General features: G+C 53.4%; 2 protein-coding genes and 1 long non-coding RNA gene across 8 annotated transcripts in view; 1 reads left to right on the top strand and 2 right to left on the bottom strand.

Annotated features, from left to right (window-relative positions):
* The first annotated feature begins 1,318 nt into the window (after positions 1-1,318).
* On the top strand, positions 1,319-7,483 carry SLC8B1 (solute carrier family 8 member B1). Its single transcript, XM_030024918.2, is given in 16 exon segments — positions 1,319-2,022; positions 2,480-2,632; positions 2,734-2,786; positions 2,894-2,951; positions 3,221-3,326; positions 3,431-3,598; positions 3,707-3,792; positions 3,794-3,815; positions 3,902-3,958; positions 4,197-4,327; positions 4,538-4,679; positions 5,066-5,187; positions 5,379-5,532; positions 5,618-5,698; positions 6,263-6,327; positions 6,414-7,483. Coding segments are annotated over 16 exon segments (1,788 nt in total). The 5' UTR covers positions 1,319-1,830; the 3' UTR covers positions 6,612-7,483.
* On the bottom strand, positions 7,217-8,598 carry LOC115345695. The gene is made up of 2 exons (XR_003924921.2): positions 7,558-8,598; positions 7,217-7,445 (listed from the first exon to the last, which is right to left on the bottom strand). It is a non-coding gene; the product is annotated as an uncharacterized LOC115345695 (long non-coding RNA).
* Positions 8,599-8,601: 3 nt separating this feature from the next.
* TPCN1 (two pore segment channel 1) overlaps positions 8,602-25,432 on the bottom strand; it is a 49,489-nt gene continuing 32,658 nt past the window's right edge. For all 6 annotated transcript variants that reach the window (XM_030024911.2, XM_030024917.2, XM_030024916.2 and 3 more), the window contains 16 exons: positions 25,314-25,362; positions 25,057-25,120; positions 23,985-24,029; positions 22,858-22,914; positions 22,716-22,769; positions 21,150-21,222; positions 20,811-20,918; positions 19,506-19,577; positions 18,568-18,657; positions 17,679-17,794; positions 16,911-16,957; positions 16,284-16,352; positions 15,764-15,848; positions 14,111-14,247; positions 12,721-12,801; positions 8,602-11,417 (listed from right to left, as the gene is read on the bottom strand). In XM_030024911.2, the coding sequence (XP_029880771.1) occupies positions 11,295-11,417; positions 12,721-12,801; positions 14,111-14,247; positions 15,764-15,848; positions 16,284-16,352; positions 16,911-16,957; positions 17,679-17,794; positions 18,568-18,657; positions 19,506-19,577; positions 20,811-20,918; positions 21,150-21,222; positions 22,716-22,769; positions 22,858-22,914; positions 23,985-24,029; positions 25,057-25,120; positions 25,314-25,362 (1,270 nt within the window). In that variant the 3' untranslated portion in view covers positions 8,602-11,294. The remainder of the gene's footprint in view (positions 11,418-12,720; positions 12,802-14,110; positions 14,248-15,763; positions 15,849-16,283; positions 16,353-16,910; positions 16,958-17,678; positions 17,795-18,567; positions 18,658-19,505; positions 19,578-20,810; positions 20,919-21,149; positions 21,223-22,715; positions 22,770-22,857; positions 22,915-23,984; positions 24,030-25,056; positions 25,121-25,313; positions 25,363-25,432) is intronic.

Raw genomic sequence — 25,432 nt, 5'->3', positions numbered from 1 at the left:
CGCCGGGGTGGCGGTACTGCCGGACCACCGCGCTGGGACGCGTCCCAGTGCCCGGCAGGGAGGGGACTGGTAATGCCCTTTATTGGATCAGCCGTGGAGCTGGAAAAGGTGCCACCCGCCTGGAGGTATTCTGGGCAGGGCAGCACCCCAAAGGCATGGCTCATACAGGCATGTGGTGGGGCCCAGCATGCCCCACCCTCTCCCAGTTGCTGCTGGTTCATTTTCCAGTACTGCCCAGTGCCCCGCTCCTGCACTCGGTGCTGTACGAGACCACGCTGGCCACCTGGACTCAGCCACACGCGGAGACGTGGGTGCAGAAACCAAGCGGGGAGCCCAGCGCACCCACCGCCTGCATGAGCGGGGACCCGAGCTGTGCGGCAAGCACCGAAATTTGGCCTAAAACCAGAAAAACCAGTTGAGCAGAAAGAGGCACGATCCCTCGGGGCTGGGGGCGATGCCCAGGGCTTGCACCCGGCGGGTGCCGCTGGCCTTTGGGTGCCAAGCTGGACGTGGGGTCCTGTTGGAGACCCTCCAAGCTGGGTGCTGCCTTTGGGTCTTTATTTTCCTTCCTTTCCCCTCTCCCTGGGGAGAAGCCCGGCATGTGGCTTCGGAGAGAAGCCGGCCAGAGTGGGAAGTGGCCCATTTAATCCAGTAAGGCTCTTAGGGCCGCACTGACGGTCACGCTCCCCTTGTCAGCTCCGGCCGTGGGGGCCAGCCTGCAGCCCCCTCCCCACAAAAAACCCGGTGTGGGGGCTTGCACGCACGGCACAGGGGCACGACCGGGGCTGGGGGCAGCAGGGTCTCCGGGAGCAGGGTATGCGGAGGGGGACACCGACAGCAGCAAAGGCCCCTCTGCGGGGTCACGGGCCCACTGACACGGGGTGGGGGGGTGTCTGTGGAGCTCCAGGGGGGGGGAGTCTGTGCAGCTCCACGGACCGCAGCCCCGGTGCTGGACGCTGGCGTAGCTGCCCTGCCGCGGGGCACGGCCCGCTGCTCCCTCCGGCGCAACGTCCTCGGCCATGCCTGTGATGAGCTCGCCCGGTCTCAGAGGGTCACCCCCCCAAATAGGGGGCTAGCACCCGGGGTGGGTGTCCAACCTCTGTCCCGCCACAGCCCGTGGGCACCGGGATGCGGAGGGACGGGGCACAGACCGAGGATGGTGCGAGGGGTCGGGGCTGATCCATCATCCCCCCCCCCCCCACGGCAGACACCCTTCCAGCCACGCGGAAAAAAGTGGCGCTGTCCCTTTAAGAGCGGAGGGTGGCGGCCCCTTTAAGACGCCGGGGGGGGGGGCACCGAGGGGGGGGAAATCAGCTGCCCGCACACGACAGCGGGGCCGCGCCGCCACGGTGGGTCCGCGGGGCGGGTGGGGGTCCCCCGGGTCCCCCCAGCATCCCCCCTACACACATCGGGGTCTCCCCGTCCCCTCCCTGGCTTGGGGGGGGGGTGCCCCGCGTGTCCCCTGATCCTGCGGGGGGTGTCGGTGCCGGCCCCACTCGTGTACTCCCCCCCCCCCCTCCTTCTCCCGTGGCTCCGCAGGCGCTCGGAGCGGCCCCGGGGCTGAGCCCCCCCCCCCCCCTCACCCCACCCGAGGACGTGGCGGCGGTTGCTCAGCGTGACCGTGGGTCGCTGTGCCTTTTATCATTATCTTTTATCCTTCATCTTTTTCCTTTTTAATTCTTCACTTTTAACCCTTCCTCCGCCCTACCCGGGGAGCGTGGGATGGGGACCCGGGAGTTGCCCCCGCTCTCCCTCCCCGGGGGTCGCTGCCAGCGGTAGGTGCCCCCCCCCCCCCCCCCCCCCCCCCCCCCGCCGGGACCGACCCCTGCCATGGGGCAGGGTGCCATGGGGCAGGGTGCTATGGGGCCGGCCGGGACCCTCAGCCTGGCCGGGGTCCTCAGCCTGGTCGGGGTGCTGGCGGGGGACAGCGGGGTGCAACCGGCCGGGACCCCGCTGACGCTGGACCTGGGGGGCACCGTCCCTCCCGGGTGGGATGCTCTGAGCCACAGCCGGGGCCTGGATGTGAGTGCGGGGGCTGCGGGTGGGGTTTGGGGGGGAGGGATGCGGGTGCTGCCGGGGTGGTGGGGTCCCGTCCCGTCCCTGCTTCCCTTGTCCCTGCTATCGCAGCTGGGATCTCGCCAGGATTTCCCTCCGCTGCTCGTTTTCTCCTCCGAAAACCTCATCGCTTGCCGGGCCGGCGCTTTCCCGTGGCTGGGGTCGGGTGGGGGGCTGCGCGGGACCCCGCGCTGCCGGGGACGGGGACAGGGATGGGGACAAGGGTTTGCACCCCCGCTGGCCTTGGCGTAGCCGGTGACCCCCGCACGCGTAGCGCAGATGGGGAAACTGAGGCAGGGATGAAAGCAGCCCAGCAGCCGGGCGGGGTTGCCCAATTTCAGCCCCTCGCCGGAGGGCGGTGGGCTCTCGGGGTGGGCATGGGACTTGGGGTGCCCGACCGAGCGCCCCACGCTCTACCCCGCAGTGCCGGGAGGTGCGGAAACGCAACGGCTCCGAGTGGTGCCGCTTCGTCCGGAGCAACCCCGACTGCCGGCTGGAGGGTGGCTTCCTCGACTACCTCCAGGGGGTCTTCTGCGTCTTCCCCCCCCGGCTGCTGCCCCTGGCCGTCACCCTCTACGTAAGGATGGGAGCCGGGGGCGATGCCGCTGGGGGACGCTCCGCTTTTGGGACGCGGGGACCCCCCTGACCCCCCTCTCTCTGCCATCCCTGACCCCGCAGGCTCTCTGGCTCCTGTACCTCTTCATCATCCTCGGCGTGACGGCGGAGAAATTGTGAGTAGCCCCGCGGAGGAGGGGGACCGTCCCCGGGGGTGAGCGGGGGGCCCCGTGATCCCGGAGCAGCCCCGTCACCGCTTCTCCACCTCCTTCTCCTTTTCCAGCTTCTGCCCCAACTTATCGGCCATCTCCACCAACCTGAAGCTGTCTCACAACGTGGCAGTATCCTCGGCGGGTCGTGGGGGACCTCAGCCGGGGGGGGGGGGGATGCAAGGATGGAGCGGGCGGCCGCGACGGGGGCATTTTTGTGTCCCCTCCTCGGTACCCCGCCAGGGGAAACCGAGTTGGGGCTCGAGCCGGAGACGGCGGTGGGGTGAGCGGAGGTGTGCCGGCACCGGGAGGGAGTCCCGCGGCGGCCGGAGCGGGCACGTGCCCCGTGTCCCCTCGGGGAAGAGCCCACGGGGTCTTTTCCTTGACGTCCCCCCCTCCATGGTGTCACCTTCTTGGCCTTTGGCAACGGGGCGCCAGATGTCTTCAGCGCCGTGGTGGCCTTCTCCAACCCCCGGACGGCGGGGCTGGCCGTCGGGGCCGTCTTTGGTAAGGAGAAGCCCGCTGGGGGTTGCTCGGGGTTGGGGGTGATGATGGGTGGGGGGGGGGGGGATGTTCCCCCCCCCCCTGAGAGGGACCCGTTGCGTCGGCAGGGGCCGGAGTGTTCGTGACCACGGTGGTGGCCGGGGGTATCGCCCTGGTCAAGCCCTTCACGGCCGCCTCCAGGCCCTTCCTCAGGGATGTCGTCTTCTACATGGTGGCCGTCTTCCTCACCTTCGTGGTCCTCTACTTCGGCAGGATCACGCTGGGAGAGGCTCTGGGTGAGCATCATGGAGGGGTTGGTGCTGGGGGGGGGGGTGGTGGGAGCAGCCTGGGGGTGCCGTAACCCCCCCCCCCCCCCCCCCCCCATCGCTTCCCCCCCATCCCAGGTTACCTGGGGCTGTATGTCTTCTACGTGTTCACCGTGGTGCTCTGCACCTGGATTCACCGGCGGCAGCGGGGGGAAGGCCTGGCCCCCCCCCGGACCCTGGGAACCAGGTAAGGGCCGCCCGGCTGTGCCGACGGGACCCCCGGCGTGCTGGGGTCTCCCTCTAACCCCCCCCCCCCTTTCCTCTTCCCCCCAGAGATGCCGACGGATGCTGAAGAGCAGGAGTCCTCCGGCACGAACAGCGGAGACTACGGTACGTCGTTCCCGGTGGGCTCGGGGCCGGCTCCGCTCTGTCCTCGGGGGTCCCCGGGACCCCCGGGCTGCCGCATGCGTGACCGAACCCACGGGGCGGCCGTGGCCAGCGGGGCGGGGGGATCCCCCTGGGGCTAAAAAGCGACCGCAGCCCCGTACTGGAAGGGCCGGGGAGGGGGGCTTGGGGGGCCCGGGGAGCCCCCCACCCCATCCCGCTCAGCCACCGCGGCCCCTCGCAGGCGAGGAATACCGGCCCCTCATCCCTTCCCGGGAGACCTCCCTGCGGATTCTCACCGCTGCCCTCAGCCCCTTGGACTACCTCAAGTGGAGGAGGAAGCCCTGGTACTGGCGGCTCTTCAAGGTCCTCAAGGTGAGTAGGGAGGGGGGGGGATACGAGGAGCCAACCCCCCCTGTACGGGGCATCCCCCTCGCTGCTGGCCCCTGGGGCTGCGTCACCCCTCGGCTTTGCAACGGGGACGGTGGTCCAAGGGCAGGCGGGTGGGGGGGGGAACAGGTCATGGGACACTTTTTGGGGTGTCCCGTCTTGGGGGGGTCCCCGCTCACGGCTGCTTCTCCCCAGGTGCCCGTGGAGCTGGTGCTGCTGCTCACCGTTCCTGTCGTGGACCCCGACAAGGATGACCTGAACTGGAAGAGACCCCTCAACTGCCTGCACATCCTGACCAGCCCCCTGCTCTGTGTCCTCACCCTGAAGTCAGGCGCCTGTAAGAGCCCTGGGAGCTCTGGACACCCGGAGGGGACGGGACCGAGACGGCCACCGAAGCCCTGGGGACCGTAGAAGCCCTTCAGAGCTGGCACCTCATCTGGGGAGGGGAGGACGGGCCAGTGAAGAGCCAAGCCGGGGGGGCTGGTTTGCAGCTGGATGGCTCTGTCCTCCCCTGGGGGTTTGGGCCCCCCCCCCAGCACCCAGGTCCCGGGAGAAAAATGGGGCAGGCCTCGCCTGTCTGGGGAAACTGAGGCACAGAGGGGAGCAGCACCATGAGGGCTTAGGGTAGAGGTGGCTTTAGGGGACAAGCCCGGTCAGATCCTGCCCCAGCCTACGTGGTGCTTGCGGGGCCACTCTGATGCTCCCTCTCTCTACCACGTGCAGATGGGCTGTACCAGATCCAGGGCATCTTCCCAGTCTGGGGACTGGTCACACTGGTTGGCTCCGTCCTGGCCGTCATCACCTTCATCACCACAAGCAACGAGGAGCCACCCAAGTACCACTGCGTAAGGTGCCCCCCAGCCCCAAACGCCCACCGGCGACCAGCGCAGCCCACTCTGGACTGGGCTGAGAGTCCTGGGGGCAGAGCAGGAGCCAGGACCTCCTTCCCGGTCGCCAGTGTCCCCAGGAAGGACACGGCTGGCTGGAGGCGTGCGGGGTCCTGCGGGACGCACCGGCTTACCCCTCTGCCCGGCAGGTATTTGCCTTCCTCGGGTTTTTGGCCAGCGCCATGTGGATCAACGCCGCGGCCACGGAGCTGGTGAACATCCTCCGGACCCTGGGCGTCATCTTCCAGCTGAGCAACACCGTGCTGGGCTTGACGCTGCTGGCCTGGGGCAACAGCATCGGGGGTAAGGGCCGTGCCGTGCCCCAGTGCCACCCCAGGTGCCCCCGTTCTCCTGGCATCCCCCAAGTTCTCCCCTTGTCCCTCTGCAGACACCTTCTCCGACCTCACCATGGCGCGGCAGGGCTATCCCCGCATGGCCTTCTCCGCCTGCTTCGGGGGCATCATCTTCAGTATCCTTTGGGTGCCGGGGGAGGTGGTGGTACTTGGGGCAGGGGCTGCCTCAGTTTCCCTGCCTGCAGCCCAGGGAGAGCCCCCTGCTCCTGGGGTATCCCTGGGAAGGAGCTGGGCAGGATCCACCCCAGAGCCCCTGGGATTTTGGCAACCTCCCCGGTGCCTGCACAGTGCGGGGGGGGGGACTGGCGTGGTATTCGTGAGCTGCGGGGATGGAGCCAGCAGCATCCCCCCCCCCTTCCCCACTGCTGTCCCAGCCCCGGCGGGGCGGGGGTTTGGGTTGGAGTCCGCCAGATTCGGGATCTGCCAAAGGGAAGAGGCCGTGCCACCCTCCGGGAGGCTTTGTGCGGTCCCCAGCCCCAGGCTGAAGCCTCTTCTCCTCCTCGAGTGCTCCAGGCTGTATCTGCCACAAACTTTGGGCCGGGCAACAGCCCCCGGGGTGCAGGCAGAGAGCAGGAGGGTCGGTGCCGTCCCCCTCCCCGGGGACGGGAGGGACGCGGCCGGCTCCGTCGCTCCCCCAATGTCCCCCCCTGCGCTGCGTCTCCGTCCTGAACGCGCCCCAGACATCCTGGTCGGCGTGGGACTTGGCTGCCTGCTGCAGATGACCAGCAGCCAGCTGGCGGTGAAGGTAAGGATGCAGGGACACGGTGGCACGGGTCGGGCCGGCAGCGGGACCCCGGTGTCACCCCGCGTCGCTCCCCATCTCTCCGGCAGCTGGAACCCGACAGCCTGCTGGTCTGGATCCTCGCTGGGGCTCTAGGACTGAGCTTGGTCTTCTCCTTCGTGTCGGTGCCAGCGCAGTGCTTCCAGCTGGGCAAGGCGTACGGCGTCTGCCTCATCCTCTACTACCTGGCCTTCCTCTGCGTGGCCCTGCTGACCGAGTTCAGGGTGATCCGTCTCTCCGCCATCTGAGCGGCCCCAGCGCCGGCAGGAGATGGGATATCCACCCCCGGCTCTCGCTCTGCCTCCCCACCGGATCGGGGCCTCGCCGTCCCCTCTCCCTGTCCCTGCCAGGGGGACAAGGGCACCTCGACCCCTAAACGTGCTGCTGCCATCCCATGCCGGAGGCATGGCGTGCCAGCCCAGCCCTCGCTTTCTGGGGACGGGGCGGGGGGGGGGCTGTTTGTTGGTTGTGCTTTGGGACAGGAAAAGGAGCTGTTAGTCGTTAGCTTTTTCCCCTCCCCGCTCTGTTTAATCTTGTTTAACTCAAGGCGGCTCTGGGCAGGAGTGAGGTTAAGACCTCAGCTTCCTCTGGTCCCGGTGGCAAGGGGCAGAGGAGAAGACAGCTCCAGCCCAGGCTCACAACAGGAGAGGTTTTACTTCTTCAGCCACTTTAGTTTCCCCTCCCTGTCTCCATCCTGGCTGCTCTGGGACAGGGGTAGGACGGTCGTGCTACACGGGGTAGCTCAGTGAAGGTCTGAGCACAAGTTTGTCATCGCGAAGGACGTGACGTGTTCGCACCGCAGGTTTGAAATAGCAGCAGAGGCAAAGCGAGGTGGGGTTAAGGTGAGACAAAGCTCCAGGGCAGTGCTTAGTTTTAATGCAAGCGAAGCTGGAGGAAAAAAAAAAAAAAAAACCAACAACAAACCAAGGGAGGCTGGTTTCCCCTGCTTTTTTTAAGCTATGTTTTTCAACCTGAGTTTCAGATCCTACTTTTCTCCTCCTCCTACGGCGGACGGAGCTGTAGGAAAGGACTTGAAGGTTTCCACACACAGTGTTAGCCTCTGGCAAGACTCGGTTTAGGCACTGTAAAAAAAAATTGCAATAAAAACCCCAAACACAAACCCAACCTTGACTTGCGTTGTTTGCCACGAGGGTGTTTTTTTCCTGCTGTACGCTAGCGTAACACATCCCTTACCCAGCACGGCGCTTTTGGAGGGGACAGGGAATACCCGTAGCTTCTCCGGAGCCGAGCCAGCAGCAGAGGGGCCTGGGGGGGGCTGAGACCCCCGGCCACGCAGGGCGGTTTTCCCCAGCAGCTCGGGGAAGTGGTTTCCTCCAGGTTCACCAGCAGATGATTTCTCAACAGCAGTCACATGCGCCTGACTCGGCCATTTAGTTGCCCGGTTGGGAACTGCGGCGTCACGCCAGTCACAGCACGGGGTCAGCACGGGCTGCCAGGGGCATTACTCAGCTCCCGTGGGATGGGGACGCTGGCTGGGCAGCCCGCGGTCCCAGCAGAAGCGGAGCGGGTGGGCTTGGTGCTTCTGGTCCCCGTCAGAGGGTCTGCAGAGCGCGGGCTAGAAAGCAAACTGCCGTTACGGACGGACAACCGCATTTCTGCTCCGTGGGGAGAGAGGGGCTGTTTTGCAAGAAGCACAACCGCCGGCCCTGGTTCCTGCTCCTTTCTAGGGGTGCCGGCAGCCTCCTGGGCCTGGATCATTTCTCCTTTTTCTAACCAGATACGGGCTTTCACAAAAAATAACGCTCCCTGCGCCTGCAGCTATTGGCTCTGCCCTGAACCTGCTCGCAAGTTACCAGCAGCTGCCGGAATTATCCTGGGAGACAAGCCTCGCTTCCTTACACACAGCAGGGCTAAGCAATCAAAACCGCAGCCAACGTACCAATGCAGAGGTACAGGGGCAAAGAAACCCCCTTCTAACCTTAAACATCGCATTGGGATAGCTTTAAAAAAAAAATGTAAGTTTGAAAGCGTTATCTTAACGTTTAGGAAAAAAACTGGCAGGGGGGAGGGCAGAAGGGAAGCTGGGCTTTGCCATGTCCAGGAACAAGAATTCAGAGCAGCTCGGCAGGGCATGCATGCAAAATATGCCCACGCAAGCAGTTCCCACCGGAGAGGGAGGGCAGGCACCGCTCCTCTTCAAACACCGTGGAAATGCTTCAGCTGCCGCCGAGCCCCACTTCTGGAATAACATGAGAAGGAGGAAAGGAAGCCAGTGTCTTTACAAAGCCGAGGATGCTTTTTATTAGTGTGCTTGAAAATATCTAGAGAACATTTTACAGACATGTCCATAAAATCATTTTATAAACAAAACGCCAGCATACAAAATCCTGCAGTGCTTCCTCCCTTGCTCCCTACAAAATGATTGTCTCTGTCGTTAGTCTGTGTGTCAGGTGGGGGAGAGGAGGATAAATAGAAGGGGATGCCCCGTACTCAAACTTTGTTTCCTTCCAAAGTTGTATGGAAGAAGTAAACTTCTGTGACCCTCCTTCGTTTACAAAAATAATTAATATAGTGTGTACATGGGGGCCGATCAACACCTCAGCACGAAACCACGGAAGCAGCACCTAAGCCCTGAACCCCAGCCCAAGGATTCCCATCTCTGTGACACGAGAGCCCTGTTATTGCATGTTAAGCAGGCGAGTGCCCCCCTCAATATAGCTTAAAGCTGCAGCTCCTTTTGCACCCAGAAAACACCCCAGAAAAGTCACTGACAGCCCTACAAGGAGAAATAGGCTGTAGGGGAACGCGGAGCTTAAACACAGCCACTTTTTTTTTTTCCCCCCTAACCTTCACAATGCTCATTCATCCTGCCCACAACTGAAAACAGAATAAACAACATCTCCTCCAGCCCCAGGACTAATCTGGATAAATCTCCCAGGCTGCGACTCCATGCAGAGCAACTGCAAGAGCAACAACTGCACTGCTCATTAATTTGTGGTCAAATTTATGGTTTGGAAAACAGCCCTTTAAGGTCCTTCACGGTTCAGCTCAGAAGTAGTTTCATACCTGCAGTACCCAGAAAGGAAACAAAGAGTTGCCCTGAGGCACCCAGGGAATTTGGCAAGGGTTGAGAGCAGATGCTGGTGTGCACGCTGCCCGGAAAGCTGCTCACTCGCTCTTTCCATCCCATAGCCCAAATGCTCCCACCATGCTATGCAGGGAGAGATTTTCAGAAGCAGCTCTATCTTGCCTACTTTTGAAAGTCCCATCCACCCAGGAAATGCTCCTGAGCTGCCCGGGTAGGATCAGTCCTCTCCCGCTGTCCTTGTGCCATGTGGCGAGGCTACCAAGGAAAAAACAGGTATGTGGGACAAAGGGAATGGGCACACAGATCTCCCACTGCCTGATCTATCTGGAGGAAGGAGAAAGCCTCCCCAGCAAGCTCTACTCTGAGTCTGAACCTGAGAAAAGATCAAACAGCAAGAGGTGAGGGGAGCCTCCCAGCTGACAGATACTTCTAGCCCTCAGCACTTTCTTTGCTGACAGGGAGAAAAAGGGGACTTCACAGAGACAGGTTCTCATCACATTGCAGGCAATGAAACACGAGCGATGTCGCAACCTGCCACGATCACAGAATAAACGTGGCAGAACTGGGAAGGGATCCCTTCTCCCCCTTCCTTCCCCATCCCTCAGCTACCGGGTCTGGCAGCCTCCTTGCCAGGTGCAGAAAAGCAAACGGGTGAGAAGAATCATCGTCTTCCACGTTCCTCCTGCATCCAGAATTCAGGGGAACCGTAAAGCTCTTCGGTGGATCTTCCTAAGATCTGACTCGGTCAGCATTTGCCAGCCTGAGGAACATTTCTGCAAGGGTGAGAGCAAGGGAGGAGCAACACCGCTGCGCTGGGACTCGCTCACCTGTATAAAGAGTATAAGCAGTGACCTGGGTGAGGACTAACCAGCAGTACTGTTTGATGCCCATAAGCTCTCCTTAACCCAGAGCCAGGCAGAAAGAAGTCAGACTTGGAGATGCAAAACCTTCCATTTCTTCCTCCTAGTCATCTATTTGAGCTAAGCACTGGCCAGAGATTTGCCATTTACAGAGCAGGTGGCCAAGTGGCAGAGGTCAACAGCCACTTTCACTCTGCAGAATTCCCCCTCTCACTGAACAGACAGGAGCTTTGGGGTTTGCAGAGGTGATCCCAATCCCGGGCAGTGCCGCAGGCAGAACCGACCAGCACTGATGCAGATATTGGATAGCTACAGCAGAGACAGAGTTTGTCTCCCCAAACTCCTGTCCCGCCTATGGTCATAATGCGACGAGATGCTGGCCCTCAGTTCTGTCTCCAGCTGCCACAGAACTGCTTGGGGACAGTTAAATTCAATAATCAGAGCTGGATCTACTACAGGGAGTGCATCTAGGTGTGCCAAAAAGGAGGGGAAAGGCAGACTGCTCTTCCAAAAGTGCTGAAATTTCAGACCACCTCCCCTTTCTTTGCATAAGGAAGGTGGAGAAGAAACAAAAACTCACTCCCTGATCTTTTATTCCTAGGTTAATGGTACCCTTTAAGCAAAAGAGATCTTCAAAAAGGGCTAAAGTTTTAATATTAAGCAGGTGGCTTCAGCACATTTCCTGCTGTTAATGGATTACACATCCCTTTCCCCAAAGTCTGTTAGTGGTAAGAAAAACAGTAGGCTCGAGCCTGGGAAGTGGCTCAGAGGGAGAAGGTCTCTGTTCTGTCCGAGATGTTCACTCTGTGCTGAGCACGGGCATCGTGCTCAATCTGTGTGTAGCAGCCTTACACAGAGTCCCCCGGGCCTCTGGTTTTTCAGCAATTCACTGCCTAGGGGAAGAGATTTAAACCCTAAAGCCGAACGGTACACTGAACAGATCTATATACATCATCCCAATATATACGTTGTGAAGTAATACTCTAGGTTATTGCATAGAAGGCGGCTTGCGTTAGCTAGGCCTAAATGACAGTCTGGGAGCGTTGTCGGAGGCTCAGGGGCTTCAGAGAGCTGTTGGAAGCAGATGCAGGCTCTTGCAATGGTGTCTGAGAGTCCTCTTTTCTGGAATGCTCCTCATACCATTCCTGCAACAGGAGATCAAACACACCGAGATCAGGCTCTGCCCCATACTGGCCTCGCAGCCCCCCAGCAGGATCCCGAAGGGCAGAGCCTTCGGCTGCTCTGCCATGTGAGGGCACATTTGCTCAGGCACAGAGGGCCTCTTTCCAAAGCCCTGGATATAGCCTAACCTCCTGGAACAACCCCGTTAACTGCAGCATGGCTGTGCTGGATGCACCGAGACCTTGCCACCCGCACTCCAAGCAAGGAGTACCAGCTATGGCTCAGCTACAGTTGGCTGAACTGACCAAGCTGGGCAAGGAAACATCCCTCTCTCAGGATGTCCCTCCTGAACCTCTAGGAGTCTAGTGTTGATGTCTCTGTGATGTTTGGGATTTGAAGAGTTGCTCCCAATCCTGGGCAGCGCCCAGGGTGTTACAGCATGTTACATCCCTGAATCAGAGACCAAGCAGAACAGGCGGGGAGCTTCTCTGCAGATTTCCACCCAGCTCCATGGTAAATAACATGTTTATTTTTGTTAGGGGGACTGAAGACTCATCCCCGAGCTAGCTGCCCAAGGGGCAAAGGACAGATTCAGATGGTTACGAGATTAATTCTTTCAGTACTAATCATTACATTAGCCCATGACCTTCAACCTGGAGGTTAGTGTCTGGCAGGCACTACAGTGACCAAATCCACGGCATAAAGCTCCAGACCACAAAGGGCACTAGCAGGAATGCCCTAAACAATCCAGAGAATCAGTCGATATAAGCGTTTCCTATCTTTGTTAGCCTGCTATTCTGATGGAAAACCGGGCAGCATTGCCGGCACCAAGCAGCTCTCTGCCTGGGAGAACACTGGGTTTCTGTGTCAGACAGGCACGCCCAAGCTCAAACACAAATCACATTCCAGTGGCTTAACAAATTAGCGTTCAGCAGCCAAGCCCCAGGAACGCACTACGCATGTGCTCATAACCCGAGCAAACACGTCCACCTCGGTGATTCTAGGTAAGCTCAGCCGAGCTGGAGTGCCTACGCACACGCTGAGCATGCGGTCACCGCGACTCGGCTGACACGCGCCTGCGCAGCCGGGCACCTGGACCCACTGAAGAGGCTCTGACGTGCTCTGTGGTTTAAGAAAGTCCCTGAATGCCAGAATGGATGAATCTAAAGTACACTTCATCTACCGCCCACCCTTCTCACAGAGCACATGGCTGTCTGGGTCTTGGAGGAAGAAGGCTTCCAGTGTTTAAAAGGATGGTTTGTTATTCTAGGCAACGTTCTGCTCACCACACAGACTTGCTGGTATTTCCAACTCAGGCCCACGTACCTGTATCTCCTCCTCATACATCTTCATACTCAAATCACTCTTGGTCCTTGATCTGCGTCCCAGAAACAGCGTTGACATTTGCTAAAGAGTTGGTGGAAGGAGGAGGAAAAAACAAAAAAGACATTCATCAGTCACCGAGCAGCTCACAGGATCAGTCCCTGGAACTCCAGGCATCCTTCACGAGGACACCCATCATCCACTGATGACCTTGGGCTATCCTGGGCTCCTTCTGCTGTCACAGGAAAAAGGCATTTTAGGGTGCACATTACCTAAACAAATGCAGGCATCTACTGCAGGCTGAGATGAGTCACACTGAGCAGATCCCCAAAGGCTACAGAGGAAGCTGTAGCTCGGATAGATGCATCTGTCAGTGGTGCTTAATTTAGTCAGATGAACATAACATCAGCGTCTGGAACAAGGCTCAAACCCAAGCCTCCAACTAAGATCTCGTCTGAGAACAATTTCAGGTCCCACTTGTCTAAACCACACCATTTACTCCATGGGCCTGGACTTCTTAAATCATGTAAGCAGAGAGCCGAAGTCTGAATTACTCTCTGAACACATGAGTTATATGAACAGAATTGAGAAGCAAAAGAAACCTCAGGTCTGGCATCATCATTCTGTACTCCGTTGCAAGGTTGAGGACAGCATCTCCTCTGGTTTATTGTCTTGAAAACTGGTTCTGATCAGTATCATCATCGCTATTCTGAATTTTGCCTGCGTGAACAAGACTCAGCCTTTAACTACCAAGCCAACCAAAGCAAATAAAGGTTGCCTAAGAGACTGTAGCACCTGCACTTTGTAGTGGTGATACAAGAACATAATGGCTATTATTAAAACAACCATTTAAGCTCTTCCCAGATGCATGAGACAACAGTTCTGAGACAAGAGCAGTTACCCGGGTCAGCTCATTTGCCCAAATGCCCATCCTATTTTAGAATGAAAATGTAAGCAGTGCCAAGGAGAAAGGAAGCCTGGTGTTTGGAATCGATACCGTCATACTGCTGCATAATGTTTCAGGACTGTCCAAGCCTAACTGTACGATGGCACAGAGGGAGATGCAGGAGAATCACAAGACAGTGGCTTCCTTAGAGAAAAACAAATAGACTTTTTTCCAGTCAGCACTGGGCCAGGACAGCTCTAAGCAAAGTTTGCAGGCAATAGCAACGAGCCTTTGTCAAGGCTATTCAGAGTGCAGGGGAAATTCAGCTGCTACTTTTCTAGAGCAGCAAAGCTTTGTGATGATGCTGCAGAGTCCCTCCAGTAGCTCAGCTCTCAACACTACAAAGACACATGCAGCTTCTCTCTTAAGACAGCCAAAAGGCATTCGTGGGCCTGGCATGCCTCCCTCCCCTGAAGCCGAGAACTTGCAGTAAGTGTTTCCTCTTACCCCATATTTGTCCATCTGCAAAACAATTTTCTGCAGCTGTGCAGTTTCAGTGGCAGCTGAGCTCCGCTTGTACAGCTCGATTATGCCAACCACTTCCTCCTTGGAGATCTCCTTCTCCAGCACAATGCCATTGTCTTCTGGAGAGGCAACAAAAAGAAAGAGAAAAAAAAAAAGTCTCCAAGATGAACATTGCTTCATCAGCCACTACGATAATCCTGGAAGGCAAAGCTTAACAGCACACAGGACCAAGACAGATGTCAGGCACAGTCTGTACCTATTTTTGTGACTAGAACGTGTATGTCCTCATCCCCCAACAAGGCAGGGAAGAAGTTAACTAGCGTGTAGGGCCAGCAAGCATCTCAGCTTTTTAAAACATCAGGCTCCTCAGTATCTTAAGAAGAACTCTTGTAGCTTTTTCTTGCCTGTAAATTAACTAGCAAACCAAATAATCACACAGGAATTGCTGCCTTTTGACCTTCAGCTGCCTAACACAGCTTGGGAATTCAGTGTTAACAAATGTGTTTCACTGCACCCTTCAAACTGGGTGCAGGAGGGATCACAATGGAAAGTGTTTCTGTAACTAACACCACCTGGCTCCTATGGGCCTGTGCCACGCAAATCTGATCTTCTGGCACCTAAGAAAGATGAGGGGTTGGTCAAAGCTACTCCTGTGGCTGGGGCCTGCATCACATTTCTGAGGGGAAGACTGTCTGATATTAAACGTATGAATGCAGCAGCTATGTCCCCTTCCTGCAGAAATGTGTAAAGAATTAAGATTAGTCTGCATGGAGAATGAATAGAGAAGTCTGGGTGTAGCTCACCTGAAGGAATAGCAGGGGAAGGGCTCTAAGAGATTAATGTGTTTATGGCACCTAAATTAGCAGGTCATGAAGTTACATGCAGTTTCAGACACCCAGCTCAGGGGACAAAGGACAGTGAGTAAAACTGCGACTCGCAGGGGTGACGGGATGGAGACAAGTCACTGTCAGTTCCTAAAGGGTAGAGGAAGGCATGCCCAAAACCAGCACATAGTCACCAGTCTAAGTACAACTGGGAGATGTGGTAAGAACTGGATAGGCGGTCCTCCATGTCATGGCAAAGAGTGCTGGCAAACCACTTGGATCCAGCGTTTTGGTGCCTGAAAGCTGGACAAGCCACTTGGAGACATGTTCTGGTGCCAGTGAGTGTATTAGTGAGGAAGGGAAATCGGTTTTGAAAAAAAATAATCACCTTCCCCTCCTGTAAGGTCTCTTGTTGAGCTTTGCTACATCATTGCTGTAATATTTCCTAGATTTCTTTCATGAAATGCACACAGACTTCCTATCTTCAAATAATGTTGTTGAAACGGCTCAAGTAGTTGAAGTTTATATGCGCATGCACGCGCGCGCACACACACAGATATATAAAAAACCACATACATACACACACACACAGTTTTTGGGGGAGTGCTGTGGGAGGGATGAGGGGCAGAGCAGAAAGACCAGATATAAATATCACACAAAAGCGTAAGAATGAGCTTAGCAAGACAGGCTAAAAAAAAAAAAAAAAAAAAAAAATCTGGTCTTTGCTGGCCAATCTCATTTTCTCCTACAGACGTAAGACACTAGGGAGAGAAGACACAACGTTGTAGTTCAACCAGTCCTCAGTTCTGACCTTCTGAATCTTGGTTCTTCCGAGTGTAGTTCATGCGGAAGACAAAAGCATCCAGAATAAAAGCCACGATGATTGTCATCACCACCTGGGAGAGGATATGAACAGAAGAGATCAGGAGGCTGCTGCTGGGGGATTCTTCCAGCCCAATTCAACAGGAAGCTGAGCATTTGGTGTGGGCTTCAACTCTACGCTCCCCAGCTCCTCCAAGGCAGAGGGGATGCACGTCACACATCTACCTGTGAGTAAACTGCTAACAGTCAACCACAACGGGGACAGAACAAAACTCTTGTGCTGCCCTAGTCCTCACCCCAGGCCCAGATTTGTGCAGCATCAGCTTTGTCAATGCCCATAAATTCAACCTTCTGCAAGCGATGTGGACTCACACCTGTTTCTGGAAGACTTTTATGTAGAATAGCAAAGTTGTCCTCATTTAGGGATGGAAGCTCCCTCTGGAACAGTAAAAGCTGTCTCCCCTCCTCATCCCCACCATTTGATGCACGAAGCATGTCCAGAAACCTACCATGGTCACAATATAGAAGATCATGAAGTAAAGGCGGCTCCAGTGAGTGGTTTGGGATGTCACCCCTTCCTAAAGAGGAGAGGGAAGAAGTCAGTAGTGCACAAAAGAAGGGAGAGTCTGCTGTTAACTGCTTGCCAACAGACATAAAGCAGCATAAACACGATCTGTCGCTCATTCATGGCTCCACAGGTAGCCCCAGGGACTGCCTGCACAATGCTCAATGCCCCAACTGGTCCTTGCAGCTAATCTGCCTCTCAAAGAGAGGTTCCTATATGCAAACACACAGAACATTTAAAGCTTGTGGCTGTAAGAGCCGTTGCTGCTATGAGAACACAGCTTGGACACCAGCGTGACAAGCTGGAATACAGAATGACTTCATTTGTCCAGACTGTGAAACCTGGCCTGAAGGCTGGTCAAGATTCACAAGAAAACATGCCCAGCAGCATGCCAGAGGTCAAATGCCACCGTCAACGATCAGGACCAAAAGGTGTCTGACAACAACAAGTGACAATGTTGGGCCCATCTCCAATCACCAAGGGAAGAAAGCAGCGGTGGCATGGAAGATCTAGCTCAACTGCCAAAGAGTCTGTGCTGTCTATACGCACAAGGTAGCTGACGTTTACTTACCATGATGATGTACCAGTCATTGACGACTGTCAGCTCAAACAGCGTGACTGTATACAAGTGGGAGAAAAAATAGACACAATTGCTTTATCCATCCTGACCTACTTCACAGTGATTCTTAGACAAAGCGTTTGACAGGAAAGACTGACGCAAGACACCAAAGTTTCAATACAGCCAGCAAATCCAGAGACAGGATGCAGACCCTCATCACTGCAATTACTTCAGACAAAGGGGGTTAGATCCACAGAACCTGCAGCATGGCTTAATCTATATTTCTTAAAAGAATCAGAAACATACGTGACTCTTTCCACTAGAGAGCATGGGGACCTCTGAAATCTCCAGGAGATAAGCATCTCTGCTCACACGTTAAGAAAAATCAATTGGAAAGTAATCAACACATTCAAATTAATTCTTCATCAGTGGGTTTAAAGAAATGTATTAGCATCACTATTGGTTCTTTAGAAGGGCAGTGACTTAAAGCCCTCCTTAAACATCTCTGGAAGTCTGGTCTGATCACCAGTCAGAACAGACCTGCTGGCTTCACACTGGCTTTTAAGAGACATCTGCTTACTTTGCAAAACAGTCATGGCACAATTAGTCAGCTGGAGCTCTCCAGACAGAAAAAGCAGGATGCTGAGCGTTTGAGGTGCATTAGTAGGACTCTATGGGAGAACCCCAGGCTTACATGAGCACTACAGTCCTGCCATCCAGCTCTGCAGGAACACAGATGGAGTAAGGAATAGTCTTTGCTATGGACAAAACTGCCCTTACCAAAGCTGTTCAAAATGTTGTCGAAGTTGTTGAGATAGTAATAACCTTCTTCCACAACTGTCTTGTTGCCAACTGTATGATTCACCCAGCGATAGGAATCTGCAACTGTGCTTGTGCTGGTTGGAGAAACCAGGACAAAGAATGAGAAGAGAACTGGAAAAGCAAGGAAAATCTCAAGGGTTATAAATACCAGAACACTTAGAAGGTGGTGAGCAGGGTGGCAGTTCCTACCTCTTGGCCAACACTTGCCTTTTTCTCTGAAAGAACGCCTCCCTCCTTCACAGGTCAGCACAAGCCCAGGGAGCACATGGAGTCTTTCTAATCATTCAGCAAATATTATACCAGAGAAACTGAGTCTGAGTTAGACTCCTTGGCTCAGACCCTTAAAGCTTGGCATTTCCAAGTGGTCTGCCATCATTTACGATGAGAAGGACACAGGACAGCTTAGCTTCCAAGACCAGCTGAATTTATCTTGGTACAAAGTGAGGCCTAAATATGTAACACGTCTGGCCAAGCAACTCTGGCATCACCAAGACAAAAATCCCAAGTTCACTCTAGAGCAGATGTTACAAGAGTTTCCAGCCACAGTACCATGAAGAAGTCCTCCCAGTGCAGCTAGCTGAGGCAAGTTACAGAGCTCATTAAAACCAGCCAGCCCTACCACAGAAATCTCTCCCTTTCCAAATGCAATGCAAAAGCCATTTCATCCAATCTTACCTAGAGAAGTGAAGTGTCTCCTAGATTTTCACAGCATGTTGCCTTAGCTGCAAAACCCCTTTCACACCCATCCTCTGGCCCCTTCTCCACAGGGAGACAGAGCTGCCAGAGCCTGCTGCTACTGGCTGTGCACCAAAGCCACTGCAGAGGGGGGTGGATTTGCGGTACTCACTTGCAGCAGTTCGGGTAGACCACGCCAGCAAAGAACTCCATGCCAACAATGGCAAAGCAATAGTAGAAGATCAGCAGGGTTAAACCCAGGCTGGAGGCAAAAACAGAAAGAGTACTGTGCTACTGAAGAGTTGCTAAGGCAGGGAAACACAAAGTCACGGGCTGGTTGCTCTGGAAGGAATTTCCAACGGATGGGAAGCAGCACTGAAAACCCCAGACCACCTTCCCTGCCACTGTGGCTCTGCCGTTCTTTTCCTGCTCTCATTCAAGAAGTCCTTGGACAAGGAGCTTGCCACTCGCTGAAGAGAGAAACTAAAGAGCAGCCTGGATTCCCTCCCAGTCTGTCTTTTTCTGGTAAACAAACGTCTCTCTGCAGTTTCTTTATTAAAGAACAACACACACTGTTTCTGCCCTCTCTGCGTCCTTGGATGCAGGGACTGTGCCAAGAACAGGGTTCTCTAGCTAACATGCTCTGCTCAGACATCCTTCAAGGGAATAAGGTCTGAGGATGCCCCACTCAAACACCAAGCTCCTTCTGCCCCACCATTTCACCATAATGCTCTCAAGTGGCTGTACTAAGGGCAGGGCAACATCTGGTACTGAGTATATTAATGCCAATGTTTCTCCCACATGGGCCTCCCCTCTCACCAAAAGCTGGGATGGGGGAGAAAAATTAAACAAGCATTGACCCTTAGTTATCCTCCTAACACAAAAGCAGGAGGCCCAGGGTGCTGGAGTGTTGCTTATCGCATACTGCTCCAAGAAATTGGAAGATTAACACCCCACTGCAGCACACTGAAGAATCAGCAACAATCTATTGACAGATCAGAGCATAAACACCTTCAGAAGGTTTGACAGGTCCCTATCCTGACCCCAGCCCTAGACACTAAACCTTCACTCCCTTCTCCCCACCATCACCCAAAGAGAAGCAGTTAGTACCTGGCCATCCGGGGGAACAACTCAAACATAGTGTCCAGGACATTTCTGTAGCGTTTCTTCAATTTAAATAGCCTGAAAGGAGAAGCCAGTAGTTACCTAAGCACTGCAAGTTTCCTGGTGTTGTTGGAAATAGTTAAGAGTATCACAGTTCTCTGTACCTCTCAGGTCAACGAACAGTAAGGTTTCCTGACACCAAACTCACAGGATCTGCTCTTGCTTAAATGGTTTCTGCTCACCTAACAACATCCTGCTGTCCCATCTGAATGTTTATGGCACGTTCAACTAGGTGTTTACAGGATTGAGGAATCTCAAGAAAAAGTCTACATCTTTTTACACAGCATGATGCATCAATAGCTATTAAAAAAAAATAAAAATCATAAGAACTTAAACTAGTCCTGTGTACAGGGTCAGGATTCGTTACTCCTTTCCTCAGACACAAGCTTTTCTGTGTTTCCCCCATGACCCAATAAAAATTGATGAAAGAAAACTACATTGTGCCTGCTAATTTAAGATTTGGCAACTCCATCAGCCTTTACAGAGAAACACAGCTGCCAAACACAGGCTTTGGCAGGGGAGCAACAGAGAAAACATTATTTTTTTTCCCCCTTGAGTGTCATAAAGTGTTCTTTAAATCCTCGCTGAAGAGCTAAATTACATTAGCTTGTTTTTAACAAAACAACATTTTGCCTCAAATGCCTTCCCTCTATGGCTCTTAAAGTATTCTGCGAAGGTGAATATACCTCCGTAACAGCCTCGAGATGAGAGGGTTAATCAGACCCATCTTACTGAGCTGCAGAGAGGTTACAGGCCGCAGTCTTGCTTAAAGTGTGAGATGCAGTTAGAGCAGGGTTGTACTTCACCCTAGAAAGCAGCATCCTTTGAAAACTGTAATTTCTGGTAATTCAATGGAAATTATTAAACTGGCTCAGACTGTCTCACCCTGACAGAAGAGCTTTTCTCTGAACAGCATCAGACAATTTAGAGGAGGTGTAAGAACCCCACGAAGGCAGACACAGGATAATCTGCCCCCGGTAAATCCCTTGATCTCTATTAGAGATCAGCTTAAGCTCCAAAGCACGGGGTTTCATATCCCATCCCAAGTTTTTGTTATCGTTCATTTTGATAACTCTGGCTAATCTCATTACCCCAAGCAATTCCTGTTTGCCATGGTCACGTACCCACAGCGCAATCCTTGCCCTCTCCTGGTAAGGAGCTCGGTCCCCAACTGGATTGATGGAAAACAAGCCTGGCTGTTTTCTTCCCCACCTGCTCTCTGTACCCGCCCCCCCAGCCCTCCTGTCTCACCTCAGCAGCTGAAGGGGTCGCAAGACCACAATGAAGTAGAATGGCTCCATGTTAAATGCCAGTGCCATGAGCCCCAAAAATGCAAACAGGGTGACTGAGAAGTCAAAGCTGGAAAGAAAAAAAGAAAAGAAAATAAGAGCAATGATTTATCACTAGTGTTTCAGCAGAGAAGAGGTACTTGGTGCTGCTCCAGCCTAACAAGATGCACAAGGCCAAAGGCAGAAGAATTATAATAGCCTGCTGATGGCCTTGTCTACAGGCCTAAAAACTCATCTCAGAAGTCGGTCTTTCTAATCCAACAATTTTCACCACCTGTCAAGAACATCAGTGCGCACTTACAGATTCCAACCTGAGGACAGGTACTCAACGGGCCCCAGTCCAGTGGTCTTCAGGAGCAACTCCACGCCATAGACTGTAAAACAAGATGACAGCCATGGTCAGAAATAAGCAGCATCACAGGGAGGGCTCATGCAAAAGCTTGCCCTCAAAGACGCGTGGTACTTTAAGTACAGGACTTCTGAACATAGGTTTAACAGACCCCCACCCATCCTCGTTATTATCGGTGAGATGCCAAAGAGACATTTTCCCTCCAAATCAAAACATTTTCCTGTATTCATGGCAATTTCTCTCCAGAGCAGCCTACAAAACACTTAGTTGGCTAACACACTATAACTGTTGAGGCACAAGCTCCCGCAGGAAAGGCCAGAAAGTAGTGTAGGGAATTCAGTCCTGCCTGTTTATTTCCTTCTATCTCAGTGGAACATATCCACATCCCATAGCCTAGCCTTGATCTGCAGGGAGAGATCCTTTCAAAGAAGAGCCATCTACTTTCACCCTCTGTCCTAGCAGCATCTTGTGGGCCTGTAGGTTAAAGAACACCATAACAACATGATGACACCTTGTTTGTCATCCCCAAATCTTTTCTTCCAGGTTCCAAGGTGGGGGGGGGCAGGGCAGGCAGGAAAGCAGCGAAGAGAAGAGCTGGATGACAACATCCTTGTGAAAAGAAGCATTGCAGAGTGCCTCTGCCTTCAAACTTTTGTAACAACTGTTTTGAAGACTAATGGCCAGGGAAGCACTACAGCTACCCAGCAGTCAAATAAGAGGTTAGCAACCTCTCCTAGATTCTCCAGAGAACCTCTTGCGGCAGTTTTACACACTATTTTGATTCAATGGAGCTATACTTCCTTCTCCTCGAGCAAGAGGTACTAGGAGAAGGGAAGTGAATTCACATCACTGAAGACTTCTATGGCAGTGCAATGAACCAGCACATGCAGATGCAATTGCTTATACTTAGGCTGAAAAGGAAGACTAAGGTACATGTTTGTGGAGGGGATGAAGTTCAATTAGAAAACTCAGCTTGTCAACTAGTTCATCTAGTCCTTTCAGTCTTCTCCTCAGCATGCTCCTGCACTCTGTACTCCAACAGGACTGCCTTGCTTTGTGTGGCAGAGAGCCAGCTTACAGATGCAATCAGATCAGAGCTGGTAATGCCTCCTGGAATAGTCAGTGCAGCGCAGAGCAACGTGAGCAACTCCACACAGAGCCATCACAAGTCTGGAGGAGCTTATCACTTTGCACGCTGTGCCTAACAAACGAGGCTATTCTGCTCTCAGGCTGAAGCCAGCTTTAAGAGTAATACAGCAGCTTTTGCAGAGAGTTGCACCAGAGGTAAGAGGCTCCCCAGGCGGCAGTGGCACAGGAGCTGTGTAACAGTGCAGCAGTGTTCACATGGGTCTGTGTGGATGCTGACAATCCCTGCCAGGCACAGCATTGTTCTAGATGGAGTCTGTACGCCTGTGGCTAAGTTTTAACTTCAAACTGAATAAACTTCTGGGAACAGAGCTGCCTATTCCCCTCCCAACTCATGAAATGACACAGCTCTGCTGGGAGGCACCAGCTTACTTGTGAGGAAGACTATGTAGCTCCACGGGACGTTTCTGGAGAAGAAATTCCCTCCTGCAAGACACAAGAAGAACTTTTTCTAGCCTTCTCTTTTTTAATCCCCTAGCATCACAGTCAAGAAACAAGCTGCAATGTTTCCTACCTTGCAGCATGAAGGTTTCAACAAGAATCCAAATTCCATTCACAGCCACCACAGTATCTGGAAAACAAAGTAAAAACCCATAGCAAGAACACTCCTGGACCAGAGGACATCCACTTCCTAGGCTAACAAAAAGAGTACAATATAGGACAAGTGGCAGGGTCATTGTTTCCAATTCAACGAACAAATTGACCTCATAACTTGGGAGAGTCTTCTACCCTGACTTTTCCCAGGCCTTTAACAGATGTAGTACCTTTATCTTCAGAAGGAAACAAAACTAAAACAAAACAATGGTCTGAATCATGCTCAATCATTTTTACTCATCATTATCTTCCATTCTGCCATATTTCAGCTTCCTCCTAGCACTGGCACAAGATCTCGAGAACGACTCGGTCCCCAGCAGTGCGGGACAAAGCCCTGTCAGCTTGGATCTATCGCTGCTCCCTAACATTCAAATCCTGAGAACTGAAGGTGCAGGACTTCTTTTCACTCAGATCTCCTCGCTCCACCTCACCTCACCCTCTTTAGTTTAGCATCCCAATTTACTAAATACTTCTCCAACATTCAGAAAAACCCCAAATTACTGAGTAGGAGCAGATTATTTAGAACATAGCAAGTAGCACCACGAGTGCTACTCTTTCTCCTCTAGAGAAGAGGAGCACAGAATCATTCTCGCAGGCAGTACAGTTGCCAAGCAATCTCTCCAGCAATGAGGATGCTTGCACCTTCTCAAGTGCAAAAGGAAGAAGGTGGTTGACTAGCAAGGCAGTTCCTTACCCAGCATCCTTCAGCTGCAAGATAAAAACCTCAAGGCTTGTGAAAGCTAACCACCAACCTACATAAATGCAATGAGCTGACTTCTACAGAATCAGACCCACAAGTGCGTTATGAAGTAGTGGACCAACGAGCCTCTCCAGAAGACTGGACACAGCGAGAGCTGAGAGTCCAGGCTGCAGCAGTGGTCAGTATGAGTATGCAGTTGCCCCTCTCTCTGCCAAAACTCCAAAATTTGTACGTGAGCCATGGCTCAGACCAAAGACCAGGCCCCACCACGCTAAGTCCTTGCGAGCATACCAGGCCTATGTGATCAAGGGAGCCTAACAGAGAGACAGCTCATTACTTCTACTTACACATGGTGTATTGGAACACACGGGACTTCACAAGGATGTTGATGCCTGCATGAGGGAAAGTATGACAAAACAAATGTTCACGTGATCCTCCATACCCCACACACAGATTGCTCTATCTTTTTCTTAGATACATTTTTCATACCAATCCTCAGCACAGAAGCTAAACAGATTAGCAGATTATTAACTTCTTGGGACCAAGTTCAGGTTTCCTCTAGAATTTTAGCAGCAATGAACTCACTATCCTTAACCCCCGAGATGCCTTTTTTTTCTCTACATACTAGTTCTGCGGTGTGGACAGAGGTAAATGCAGCTGCTGAAGCGCTGCCCGTGTTTGGAACAACACATTTGCTGTCAAGAAGGGTTGAATGCATCAGCAGAGATATGTAGGACTCGTATGACAGCTGCGTGTTTGGATCAAGATGGTATTAACTGTTTCCCACTAGCATACAACACTGAAAAACAATTGCAGATAAGTTCTTATTTCAGTCAGGACACTCGGGACATGGGAGATAAATCACATTTGCAAGACAGATTACACTGATGGGTATTTCAGACTTCTTTCCCCTTCCCGAGCAGCTGCACTTGACCTGTACGAGCGCTGCAACCACATCTTGGGACGAGGAAGCCTAGCAGCTTTTGTGAAAACACAAATGCCACTTCACAGTCACTGCTGTGAGTTGCTGCCTGGGCTATGGAGAAACTCCGTAAACTCTACTAGATTCAGCAATCATAAATCCCCACCTAACCTCTCTGCTGAAAAAGGAATACAGCCCTCCATGACCTCAGGGTCTGGTTTGCTACAGAGGTTCCACCAAGAAGTCTCTTATTTTAAGGAAGCCAGGGTTTGGGTCAGAGCACAGGAATATTTACATGACAGAGATGTTCCGTGGAGACTCTAAATACAAGGCTCTGGCCTTGGAGGCTCCGAAAACACAGAGAGTTGGTTAGTAGGCCTTCCCTCAGCTGTTTACCAGGGACATAAGAGAAGGTCCCTACAGAGGCCCCTGTCTTTGTAAAGAAATGCTCTTCCTGTTAGTTGAACACATGCTGTCATGAAAACACAGCCTGTTACCTTTAAAAATAAGGAATGCTGTCCGTGGAAGGTCATCAAACCAGTGCTCGCGATTTCGTTTTGCCTGGAACAGCCACGATCAGAAGTAGTCAATGCTACATCCATACAAAAAATGTGCAGTGACAGAGACCCACCTTATCCCCATCATCTGCTTCTTTTAGATTGCCTTTTCTTACCCACCTTCTCTTTAATTGCTGGTCTCCTTTGCTGTCCCTCCCACACACACTTCCCCTCTGCTCCACACAATAAATACTTACCTTCCATTTTAAGCCAACAACTTCATAGAAATTGTAAAAATCCTTTAGACTGCAAAACAGAAAGAAGCATCTGATCAGAGCCTTGGAGATGGTTAGATCCTTAATTGTCCTTGTTAGGC

This window comes from Aquila chrysaetos, chromosome 9, assembly GCF_900496995.4.
Source record: "Aquila chrysaetos chrysaetos chromosome 9, bAquChr1.4, whole genome shotgun sequence".
NCBI classification, from domain to species: Eukaryota; Metazoa; Chordata; class Aves; order Accipitriformes; family Accipitridae; genus Aquila; species Aquila chrysaetos.
Note: the sequence above shows the minus strand (reverse complement) of the source record. Positions and strands in the feature narration are given on the sequence as shown.